The sequence below is a fragment of the Geotrypetes seraphini genome, chromosome 2 (genome assembly GCF_902459505.1).
Source record: "Geotrypetes seraphini chromosome 2, aGeoSer1.1, whole genome shotgun sequence".
Classification (NCBI taxonomy): domain Eukaryota; kingdom Metazoa; phylum Chordata; class Amphibia; order Gymnophiona; family Dermophiidae; genus Geotrypetes; species Geotrypetes seraphini.
In genome coordinates, this window is record NC_047085.1 from 504,813,787 (window position 1) to 504,826,426 (window position 12,640).

Below are 12,640 nucleotides of genomic sequence, written 5' to 3' on the forward strand. Positions count from 1 at the left end.
AATGGACTGGAGAGTCAAAGGATCGAGAGTCCACTCGTGGGGCTGGAGAATTCTGCTGAGATTGTCCGCTAAGGAATTCTGCTCTCCCTGAATGTAGACAGCCTTCAGGAATAAGTGGTGATCTGTCGCCCAAGACCAAATCTTCTGGGCCTCCTGACACAAGAGGCGAGAGCCTGTCCCACCCTGTTTGTTGATGTAGTACATTGCAACTTGATTGTCTGTGCACAGTAGTAGAACTTGAGGGAAGAGGAGATGTTGGAAAGCCTTGAGAGCATAAAACATCGCTCTGAGTTCCAGGAAATTGATGTGATGCTTCTTTTTCTGGGCTGTCCAAAGGCCTTGAGTTTGGAACTCGTTCAAATGAGCTCCCCAGGCATAAGGGGAGGCGTCGGTGGTGATGACTAGTTGATGAGGAGGTAGATGGAACAGAAGACCTCTGGAGAGATTCGAGGATATCAACCACCATTGTAGAGACTGACGAAGAGATGATGTCACAAATATGTGTCGTGAGCAAGGATCCGTCGCTTGGGACCACTGGGTAGCTAGGGTCCATTGAGAAGTGCTTAGGTGAAGACGTGCGAAGGGTGTGACATGAACTGTCGAAGCCATGTGACCCAAGAGTATCATCATTTGCTTGGCAGGGATGGAACGTTGTGGAAGCATCTGCTAACATAGAGTTTGAAGACGATTGGACGGCAGGAACGCTCTCATGAGGACTGTGTCCAAGACCGCTCCAATGAATTGAAGTCTCTGAGTGGGGATGAGATGAGATTTGGGTAGATTGATCTCGAACCCCAGAAGTCGGAGAAACAGGATGGTCTGGTTGGTGGCAAGGAGTACTGCCTGAGAGGAAGTGGCTTTGATTAACCAGTCGTCCAGGTAAGGAAAGACCTGAAGGTGGTGAGAGCGTAGAAAAGCAGCGACCACGATCAGACATTTGGTGAACACTCTGGGGGAGGAGGCGAGACCGAAGGGTAACACCTTGTATTGGTAATGACAGTGATTGATCATGAAGCGGAGGTACTGTCTGGATGCCAGATTGACCGGAATGTGGGTGTATGCCTCTTTGAGATCGAGGGAGCATAGCCAGTCGCCTTGAGTGAGAAGAGGGTAAAGAGTGGTCAGAGAAAGCATTCTGAATTTTTCTTTGACCAAGCATTTGTTGAGATCGCGAAGATCTAAAATGGGTCTGAGATCCCCTGTTTTTTTGGGGACGAGAAAGTAACGGGAGTAGAATCCCTGCCCCTTTTGATCTAGAGGAACTTCCTCTATTGCGTTCAGAAGGAGGAGGGATTGAACTTCCTGAAGAAGGAGGGAAGATTGAGGAGTGTTCAAAGCAGACTCTCTTGGCAGACTTTGGGCAGGAAGAGTCTGAAAGTTGAGAGAGTAGCCGTGGCAGATGATGTTGAGGACCCATTGATCCGAGGTGATGATCTCCCAACGGCTGATGACGAAAGCAAGACGTCCTCCTATGGGTTGAGGAAGGTGGGCAGATGGTAGAACACTGGCTATGCCCTGTAGAACGAAGTCAAAAGGGTTGGGTAGACTTCTGTTGTGGAGGGGGCTTCACTTGTTGCTGCTGTGGTGGCCTAGGGGTTTGTCGTTGTTGCTGACGCTGACGCCTAGGTTGTTGAGGAGCTGGTGGTAAAGGGCGAGCCACATAGCGGCGTTGATAGGCCGATTGTTGCCAAAAAGGCCGGGTAGGTGGAGTCTTCTTTTTGGTTTTCAGAAGAGTATCCCATCGAGTCTCATGGGCGGATAGTTTTTGGGTGGTAGAGTCCATGGAATCACCAAAAAGTTCATCCCGCAGGCATGGAGCATTAGCCAGGCAATCTTGATGGTTGACATCAAGCTCCGACACTCTGAGCCAAGCTAGACGACGCATGGCAACAGACATGGCTGTGGGTCTGGTGGTAAGTTCGAACGTGTCATAGATTAAACGGACCAGGAACTTACGAAGCTGGAGAAGAGAGGAAGAACACTGGCGAAAAGCAGGTCTCTTGCGGTCAGGGAGGTATTTCTCAAAGGAAGCCAAATTATGGATGAGATGCTTGAGGTAAAAGGAAAAATGAAAAGCATAATTCCCTGACCTGTTAGCCAACATAGCATTCTGGTATAATCTTTTGCCAAATTTATCCATGGCCTTTCCTTCTCTGCCAGGAGGGACGGAGGCGTACACACTAACTCCTGCAGACTTTTTAAGTGTAGATTCCACCAAAAGAGACTCGTGTGGAAGCTGCGGCTTATCAAAGCCAGGAATGGGGATGACCTTGTATAAGGAGTCCAATTTACGCGGAGCTCCTGGGATAGTCAAAGGAGTCTCAAGATTTTTATAAAAGGTTTCTCTCAAAATATCATGGAGGGGTAATTTGAGAAATTCCTTTGGAGGCTGGTCAAAGTCCAGTGCATCAAGGAACGCTTTGGATTTCTTGGACTCAGCCTCCAAAGGAATAGAAAGAGACTCACACATCTCTTTCAAGAAAGAAGTGAAAGAGGCAGAATCTGGCTTAAAGGATGGATCTGGAACAGAAGGATCCTCATCAGCCGATGAACACTCACCCTCAGAGAGAAGAGCCTCTTCGGAGTCACCCCACAGATCAGGGTCCCTAATTTGGGAACTTCGATCCCGAGACTCCGATGTGGAAGGTTCAAGGTGCCGGGATTTACGTACCGACTTACCCGACCTCAAGGAAGCGGTACCAGGAGAAGTTAAAGGCTGTATCGGTGCCGAAGTTTGAACAGCCTGATGCAGCACTCTCGGCTCCGGTGCCAGAACTGGCATGGAGACTGAGGAAGCCGAATGAACCGGTACCGATAGGGTGGAAGCGGACAATAGAGTCTGCCCCACCGTCGGTACCGGGGGCTCAGACCGGACCAGGACTGGAAGGTTCGGTGCCAATAGAGCTGGAAGGAGCTGTTGCAACTGCTCTTTAAGCTGCACCTGGAGGACGGCCGCAATTCGCTCGTCCAGCGAAGGCACCGGTACCGCTTTTTTCTTCTGCGGTACCTGTGGTGCCACTCGACACCCAGAGAATGAGGAACCCGAGGTCGAGGGACTCACCTCAATAGGGGCGGAGCTCTTCCGCGGGCTCCTCGTGGTCGGCAGGACTGGGCTCGCTGCCACAGAGACCGGAGGGCGCTCCAGCGGGGAAGGCTTCTTAGCCGACTTACCTGACTGTTACGACACCGGCGCAGTGTCGAAGAGGTGGATGCCGACTGAGACGGGGCCGATGTCGGTGTCGATGCCACAGGGTCAGACATATCGGCACCGAAAAGTAACCATTGCTGAATCTGACGGTTTTTTTAAGTTCGTTTTTTCAAGGTGGCACAGCGGGTGCAGGTGGAAGCCCTATGATCTGGACCCAGGCACTGTAAGCACCAATTGTGTGGGTCGGTCAGAGAAATGGGCCGTGCACACCGCTGGCACTTCTTAAACCCTGGCTGGGGGGGCATGAAAGTAAAAACGGCTTCTGCCAAATCGAAGGCCGAGGCCTCGATGGTGGCAACAGGCCCCGCCGGGGCGAAACCGAAATAAAAAAAAGGAGTTTTTTTTTTTTTTTTTAAAACAATAAAATAAGAATAGAAAAAGGAAATAATATTTCCTCACAGGATTTTCGTGAGCGGGAAGGCGATACAAAAAAATCTTTTCAACAGCTGTTGAAAAGAACTCGTCTTCTTAGCTCCGCGGAAACTAAGAAACTGGGGACCGCGCGCCTCCGTCGGGCGGGAAGGCACTCGCGCGTGCGCGGTGCGGCCTGCTAGAACTTTCCAAGTTCTTAGAGTGCAATCACTCTAAAATTGTCCGTACTGGGGCTCCGTCGGTGCCGTCACCCATCAGTCAAGAATATGCTGCCTGCTTGTCCTGGGATAATGAAGCTTCCCAGAGGGGAAATAGAGGATCTCAGATGGGGGGCCAGGAAGCAGCGTTGGCCCTGGACAAGGGAGAGAGTCCCTCAGTTCTCTGACTGTTTAAGTACTTGACACTACTGGAAATCACTACAGTCCTTTCAAAAATTAAATCTAAGTAATCTGACCCTGCCCTCTCAATGTTCTCTTCTGAGTAGAGTGCAGGCTCAGTCCATGTCTTTCTGTGGCACCCGGACATGAAGATCCTGGTTATACAGCCCTAGGAGACCCCTGAGGGCTCCCAAAAGGAGCCAGAACCATGATTAAGTTGCATCTTATGAATCAAGAGTTTCAGCAAATGTTTGTGCTGTTCAAAGTGGACTCCCTGGTTGCCCAGGTGTCTAAGCACACTTCCCTGACAAATGAGGGAGGCATAGCTTTAAAGGATCCACAGGACCTCAGAGAGCATTTTGAGGCTCTAGCCTTAGGAATTAAGGCAGCTGCCGTGGTCACCTTCATGGCATGCGCACGTCATTCCAGGCTGCGGAGTAGGAGGTTGGCGTAGGAGCCCCTGCCCCAGCTTGTGATAGCTAGAATTGGCTATATAACAAATGCTCTCTATGATGTAATCAGAGTCATGGGCAAAATCTCCATTTATTCATTTCCACCTGTCGAGTGCTCTGGATTAGGCAATGAGCGAGTGATTCTGCCTCCAAAGCCATTCCCCTTCGGGGAACAGATGCTATTTGGGAAGGGCCTAGATGATCTTTTGGCCAATGTACAAGATCACTGCCCAAAATCTCTTCCGGACACCAGACCATGGGCATCCAGAGGCCTGGGCCAGAATTCCTTTCATGGATCACGGCGCTCATGCTAGTATTCTGCAGAAGCCTCTATGCAGAGATCCTTTCATGGGTCCAGGCAGAGATTTTCTAGGAATCAAACCAAGATTCAGGTTCCCACCCTGCTGTATTTGCCAAAAAGCCACAATGACGCTAGGCCCAGTGCTGCTCCTCTCAGGATTGGAGGTTGGCTTATCTGAGTATGCGGAGGCCTGGGAGCGGATAACGACAGACTGCTGGGAGATGGAAATTATCTAAGAGAAGTACAAGCTGGAATTCGCCCACCCCCTTTGTGATTGGTTTTTGGATTCACCAGATTGATTCCTGGATCACTCTGATGCTAGCTTGTTCGGCTGGCAGGCTCATTGCAATGGTTACGCAGTCCAAGGACAGTGGACCCTATCTCAGCAGAGATGGTCTATCAACAAGCTAGAGCTCCGAGCCATTCATCTGGAACTGCAGTGGCTGGAGACTTTGCTGGGAGCAAAGCAGTAGGAATCTTCCCGGACAATGCAACTGCAGTGGCCTATGTCAACCGGCAGGGTGGGTCCTGGAGTGTGCCACTCTGTCAGAAGACGAAAGCATTGTTCTGTTGTGCAGAGATTCATCTGAAAGCCATCTGTGGCACACGTGCCCAGAATGGACAATGTCCAGGCGGATTACTTCAGCAGACACTCTAGCTCCAGAAGATTGGATCTTTTCCCCCAACACAATCCAAGCCATAGTAGGGAAATGGGGTCAACCCACTTTCAATCTTATGGCAACAGCAAAGAACAAAAAGGTTGAGTCATTTCTTCAGTGAAGGAACAAATCCCGAACTTCAGGGCTAGATGCCCTAGTTCAACCTTGGCCAGACACTGAGTTACTTTGTGTTCCAGCAGTGATTCGCAGGATTGTAAACCATCCAGGAGTAGTGATTCTAGTGGTGCCAGATTGACCAAAACACCCTTGGTATGCAGATCTTGTCCGCCTTAAGGAGCAGCCTCTCGGACTTCGGGTACACCCAGACTTGCTCTCCCAGTGGCCAATTGCCCTAGAAGATATGTCGCTTTGGTCTTACAGCATAGCTCTTGCGCACGCTGTGCTAGCCCAAAAAGGATATGATCATTGTTACCCTCCATAGAGCGAAAAGGCAAGCGACAATTTCAGCGTATGCCAAGGCATGGAAGACATTTCATTGCTGATGCAGTAGTAAAAAGGTAGAGCCTGGCAAGGTGCCAATTTCAGCTATCCTGGTATTCATACAGGAAGGCTTTGACAAGGGCCTGGAAGTGACACCCCTTAAAATCCAGGTAACCAGGTAGCAGGGTTCTCCTGCTTCCAAGAGCGAAGAGCTTCCTTAGTGGCCCATCCAGACATAATCTGTTTACTGAAGGGAGCCTTGAAACTGCCGATTTGGAGTCCCTTTTTGTCTTTGAATCTTACTGTTGGAAGGGCTTAGTAGAGCTCTGTATGAGCCCTTTCAAGAAACTTCTCTTTTAGATCTATCAGTGAAAGCAGTCTTTCTAGTGGCAATTACTTCTTCCAGAAAGGTTTCAGAATTGCAAGCACTGTCATGGCAGAGAATCATTCCTTAGGATCAAGGAAGCGGGAATAATTCTGCATACAGTTCCTCCTCGCCGAAGGTTCTCTTGGTATTTCATGTCAACCAAGAGGTTAGACTGCCAGTGTTTAACCCCGCAGGGTATAAGAAGGACAAGGCCTTTGAAGGTCTTGGACATCCAAAGAGTTCTCTTGCATTATCTAAAGGTCACTAATGAGTTTCACATCTTGGATGATCTTTTGCCTGACAAACCAAGGGGGAGAAGGCAGACCTACTTTCAAGGTTCGCATTTCCAGATGGATACATACAGTGATATTCTCTGCATACATCGGTTGCAGAAAACAACAACCCATATCATTGAACATACATTCGACAAGGGCCATGGCCTCCTCCTAGGCAGAATCTTGAGCAGTCCCGCCCAAGAAGATTTATAAATCAGCGACTAGGGCTACTCTGCATACTTTCACCAAATGCTACAGAGTGGACATAGCAGCAAGGGAGGATGTTTCTTTTAGCTCCTCAGTACTGTGTGCTCAGGACTGTGGGGGCTGCTTAGATATATCCTTATGGTTCAACATACCATCCCTATTGCAATGAAAGAAATTACAGAGGGCATGACAAAATAGACATGGGCACTTTACAAGTGGGTTGGAGAAAGAGATTAAGTTCTTATCTTGATAATATATTTTCCAGTAGATAGGGATGGTATGCTGAACCCCCCCCCCCCCTGCCCTGTCAGTTTTTTATGTGCCTGCTGCTTATTTCTATGCTAGCAGCTCAAGGGTCAACTCCCTAGCTCATTTTTTTCTGTCAATCGGACTTTAGGTCTGTGAAGAATCTGTCTATATAGTTTTTAGGGGAATGTTTGGGATCCATAAATGTTCAGCCTGATAAGGTTTCTTTATTGAAATTTGTTGCAGTTTCTTGTTATTTAACTATGTTTGAGTATATCAGATATGTGTTCGGGGAGTTTCCCTGTGTCCCTCCTACTCCTGTCATTTCATTTAATGCTCTTGCAAGCTTTGGTACGAACTGTGGGGGCAGCACAGCCCAGGGAGAAGGAGGAGTTAAAAGCTGTGATTGACATCTTCTGCACAGTTCTTGCGAGCCCTATGGTTCAGCATACCATCCCTATCTATTGGAAAAGATATTATCAAGGTAAGAACCTAATCTCTTTCTCCAACCTACTTGTAAAGTACTCGTGTCTGTTTTGTCATGCCCTCTGTAATTGTCCTGTTTGTCTGATCAGATTGTAAGCTCTATCAGTCAGGAATTCTCTTACATGGTTAATGTAATGTATAGCACATGAGTCTGGCAGTGCTATAAAAATGATAAATAGTGGGAGTCATAGAAGCCAAGATGGCATCGGAAGGTGTGAGCAACGCTCTGCTCGAAGTGGCCTCACTAAGCAATGGGGAAGCAAAAGGCGAAGCTCAAGCTTTACTCTCCAGCAACAGTGGAGCATCCCCGGCTGAGACAGACTAATTTGGAGGCTTGCGGTGTTTAGCGCACCTCAATTGACTCTGCGGCATTGGGCACTCCTGGAGGTTCAACAGAAGGAAGTTTAGAAGGGGCGTAATTGAGCTCCGTGCTACTTGCCGCTTCTCCGTGACCCAGAGGTGATCTGTCGGCCGAGTAAAGTTGGCTTTCCTGCCCAGATGAGGAGTGTGGAAGAGTCGAATATGGAGGGGATACCATTGATGATGTCTTCACTGGCTCTACTAATGAGTGGAGTAGTAATGGCAGATGAAATTCCCTTTCAAGGGGAGCTCCAGCCATTTATCACCCTGGAGTTGGAGCAGAGGGGATTGATGAAATCTGTAGTTATCTCTCTTGACTCTCTTTGGGAAGTTTTATCTCCCATGGATCAATCCCTTCAGATACAATTTTAAAAATTTTCTGATAAAATGACTCAATTTGCACTACAGAAAGATGGCCTAATTCAGGAACAAAAATAACAAGCTACCAGAATGGATAATTTAGAGACTCAAGTGTGGGAGTTTACAGCCATTCAATCGAAGGAGAGCTAAAACAGGAAGATGGAACACCTTGAAAATCAAATTAGAAAGAATAATTTACGATTTTTGAATTTTACAAAATCTCCTCTTGTACCTCCTATAGAGATGCTGAGGAAATATTTTAGAGATTTTGAGTTTTCCTGAAGATAATTTGCCTCCAATAGTGAAAGCTATTTACTTATTTGCCTCAAAATTAGAATCTGATAAACTGGAAGGAAGCCAAGAATTTGTTCAGCAGGAACCTGCAAATGTGACAGTTTTTGGATCATCAATAGAACCAATTACATCTAGAATGATTCTCTTGGTTACCTTTGCCCTAGAATCAGACCATAATACTGTATTAAGACTTTATTTCCAATATATGTCAACAATTTTTGGGCTCAATAGTACATATATTTCCTGACTTATCTAGAACAACCCAGGCCAGAAGGGAATTCTTGGGATATAAACCTAGTTATTGGCTTGAGAGGTTCATTTTTTTTTTTTTTTTAATAATTCTTCATTCATTTTTACATATTACAAGTGTAACATAGAAACACAGTTGAACTTATACAACAGCACTTGATTAACTTTCATGTGCCACATAAATATAATGAATAAAAAACCCCTCCCAACCCTTTTAATACCTAAATTATATAAAATTCAGTATACTAAAAATATTCCTAATTACATCCCTTAATACCAGATCTGAGATCCCACCCCTCCCAACCTTCCCCTTACATAATTCCAACCCTAATACTCTAAATATATTCATATATTATTTATACATTATACGATTTTCTAAAATATTACCCACCCGCACCCATCCCATCATTACAATTATTTTATCTTTTTTGTTGAAATTTCCTTGTTGATGTTTTGTTGCATTGGGAGGGCATAATTATTTGTTTTCAGATCCCAAACAACTATTAGAATTTATTGTGGCAAGAGAATGTCCTATTGTAGTCACTGTTCTCTCAGATGTATCTTAACCAGCAAGTTGTTAGGTCAATTAAAATAGAGAATGGCACGGGGAATGTTTCTTACGGCTAGCCACAGCAAACCCACAGAAATGGGGGAAAAAATCAGCCCTTTGTCACGGGTATGGGAACAAGGCTTTTCACACACACCTTCCCCCCCCTCGTGGAGCGGTAAATGGCCTAGTCCCCGCAGTTAAGGAACTGAGTCACCTCCTGCCCCACCCCTCCCAGCCAGCAGCCCCCCTCGTGATCTTGGGTCCAGCAACAGCCCTCCCTATCGCAGATCCAACAGTCCCCCTCCCTCCCTCCCTATTGCAGGTCAAAACTGGCAGGAAACACCTCCCCCCCCCCCCATGGCAACTCCCCTGGGTCAGCCCCTCTGTGCCTCTCACCCCAGTTCTCTCAGCCACTTAGAACCTTCATGGATGAAAAAGCAACATCACAGGCTTGCTCCGAGATCTTTTTTCCAGCCGAGTCCCTCCTTCCAATGTAACCTCTGGCGAAACCGGAAACAGAGGTTTTGTTGATCCTTTCTCTGTATTTGTGTTTATAAAATGACAATTGCACAGAATATTGTTTCTTTTTATACTTTATATTGAACTTACGGTTCAGACGGTTTGTAGGGACGGGGACAAATTTTCTTCCCCTGTCATTCTCTAAATTGAAATACCTTCTATGATTTAGAGTAGATTTCTAAGTTTTTCCTATCTAATTTCCCTTAAGGCTTCTCTATAGTTTGAGCTAAAGATGATTTGTTTTATTTCTTGATTTATTTTTTTTTCTTTTACAGTATTGTAATGTATTTATTTCAATTATGCTATTATTGTAATGAATAGGCATCATTTTTCTTCCTTTTTTAGATTTATTTATATGCACACTTATGGGGGAGGGTTGGACTTAGGGAGGAAATTTTTATAATTATGTTTTTTAATAATAGTATAATATATTTTATATAGAATAACTGATGAAGGGTGGGTGAGTAGGGTTTTATCATTAATGGTCTATTAGATTTTATGTGTTAGATTTTAAAGTGGTATATTGGAATTAATTTATGATATATTTATGTGCATTTGTTGTTTGATTTTAAAATGAATAAAGAATTGAAAAAAGAATATACCTTAAAAAATAGATAAAAATAAAATAATTTTAAAAAAGAGATAAGTATAATAGTAGTAGTAATACGTTTATCCCCTTTCCATTTTATTTGTTTAGGAGCTGGGCCCCTTTCACCCACCCATCAAGCTGCAGAGCCAGTGGATACCCCCAAGGAGGAACTTGTTTTGCCTCTGGCTGCAGAGCCAGAGGATCCTCCCAAGGAAGAAATGGTTTTGATTCAGATTGCAGAGCCAGAGGATCCTCCCAAGGAGGAACTGATTTTGCTTCAGATTGCAGAGCCAGTGGATCTCCCCAAGGAAGAACTGGTTTTGCCTCAGGCTACAGAGCCAGTAGATCCCCCCAAGGAGGAACTGGTTTTACCTCAGGCTACAGAGCCAGCGGATCCCCCCAGGGAGACGCTGGTTTTGCCTCGGGCTGCAGAGCCAACGGATCCCCCCAGGGAGACGCTGGTTTTGCCTCGCGCTGCAGAGCCAGCGGATCCCCCTAGGGATAGGCTGGTTTTGGCTCGGGCTAAAGAGGCTCGGCAGCTTAATCAGGTGTGGGATAAGCAAGAGAAATGGAATGCTGGCACCCACAGCCTGCTGGCACAGATTGTTGAGGGAACAGAAGCCACACGCGGGCAGACACAGCTTGCATGTGATGCTACCTGCAAACATATGAGCAAGGTGAGTGGGGTGATCATGCAGGAGATGTCGCGGCATTTTCTGGATCTGCAGAGACAGAACCAGTTGCTGATTCAGGAGCTGCAGAGACAGAACCAGTTGTTGATTCAGGAGCTGCAGAGACAAAACCAGTCGCTGATTCAGGAGCTGAGGCAGGTGCAGCGTGAACTGAGCTGCTTGCGTGAAGACCCTGGCAAGCCTCTAGCTGCAACGGGTAGGTTTCCCCAATGCTTTTCTCTGTGTATCTTTCCTATTCTTTGCTGTTGTATGCCATTTTTTTACTTCCGATTTTATTTTTTTCTTCACAGCCTACCATAAGGGTCACCTTACAGCAGTGGTTCCCAACTCTGTCCTGGAGGACCACCAGCCAGTCAGGTTTTCAGGATAGCCCTAATGAATATGCATGGGGCAGATTTGCATGCCTGTCACCTCCATTATATGCAAATCTCTCTCTTGCATATTAATTAGGGTTATCCCAAAAACCTGACTGGCTGGTGGTCCTCCAGGACAGGGTTGGGAACCACTGCCTTAAAAGAACTCTCTCCCCCGGTATCTTCAAATCTCCCTAGTCCCCCCTAATTATATGCACTCACCCCTGATCTATCTTATATTTTTTAGGTTTACAAGATGGTTTACCTGGTTGCCAGACACCACTTCTATTACCCTTCTCACACTGCCCTTCATCGAAATATGGTAAGTTGTTGTTCAATGTACACCTTTGCAAGTTGCCTATCATACACCCACAAGACTCTGGCTTTTGTTACTTGCCTTGTTTTTACATGCACCTCTAATGGTTCTTTCTTTACTTGTAGTACGAGCGGGACCTCCCACCCCAACAATCCCACCTGGGCCACACACGGCAACAGGAGGAGCTGTACAGCAAGGTAGGTAACGATCCCTCTTGTCCCTTATCCCTCACCTTTTCCTTCCCCCTTGCACCCTAAAGTGCCATCATTCATTATTTTTTTAATTATTATTTTCTTTGCAGCCCTGGTAGACAGACAGGAAGGGGATTGCCAGAGATCGTCGTATACCTGTTGACTATACTTTGGTGTACTTTGCACTTCAGTTCACATAAATTTCCCTAAGTTTTAACTGTTACTTATGTCCTTAGCACCATAAGCACTAGTCTGACCTCATGTGCAATTTTCTTCAGATTAGTCCCTTATTTTCTAACCTCTGTAACTCTCTCTCTTCTATCTATACAATGTATCTAAACCACTTAGATACATTGCTCACACCCTATACTGTCTTTTAAACTGTTGACATTGTCGTGTAATATACTATGCCATTCTTTGTATTGTAATCTGCATAATTTTTACTGCTTTAATTGTTTTTTAATGTTTGATTTATTCTTGCTGTACACTGCCTTGAATGAACTCCTTTAAAAAGGTGGTAAATACAAGAAATCCAAATAAATAAAACATTGCATTGTACTGTTTGGTTGCATTTTCCTATTTATAATGTACTCGTATACATACATTTCACATCCTTTGCTAAATCTATAGCTGTTTGCTTGTGGGTCTGAGCACATCATGATATAATTTTATTTTTCTCAAATTTGGTCTTATTTGAATTAAACCTGCGTTTGACTGGAATTTATAATTTTGTGAAATCTTTATACTTAAATTTCACTAACACTCATCGATACAGT

General features: G+C 45.6%; 1 protein-coding gene across 4 annotated transcripts in view; it reads left to right on the forward strand.

The window, feature by feature from the left end:
* The window catches only part of LOC117354569 (nuclear receptor corepressor 2-like), a 32,536-nt gene extending 20,114 nt beyond the window's left edge, over window positions 1-12,422 (forward strand). For all 4 annotated transcript variants that reach the window (XM_033932325.1, XM_033932327.1, XM_033932328.1 and 1 more), the window contains 4 exons: window positions 10,421-11,200; window positions 11,605-11,679; window positions 11,799-11,870; window positions 11,975-12,422. In XM_033932325.1, coding sequence (XP_033788216.1) covers window positions 10,421-11,200; window positions 11,605-11,679; window positions 11,799-11,870; window positions 11,975-12,027 — 980 coding nt within the window. In that variant the 3' untranslated portion in view covers window positions 12,028-12,422. The remainder of the gene's footprint in view (window positions 1-10,420; window positions 11,201-11,604; window positions 11,680-11,798; window positions 11,871-11,974) is intronic.
* The last annotated feature ends 218 nt before the right edge of the window (window positions 12,423-12,640 follow it).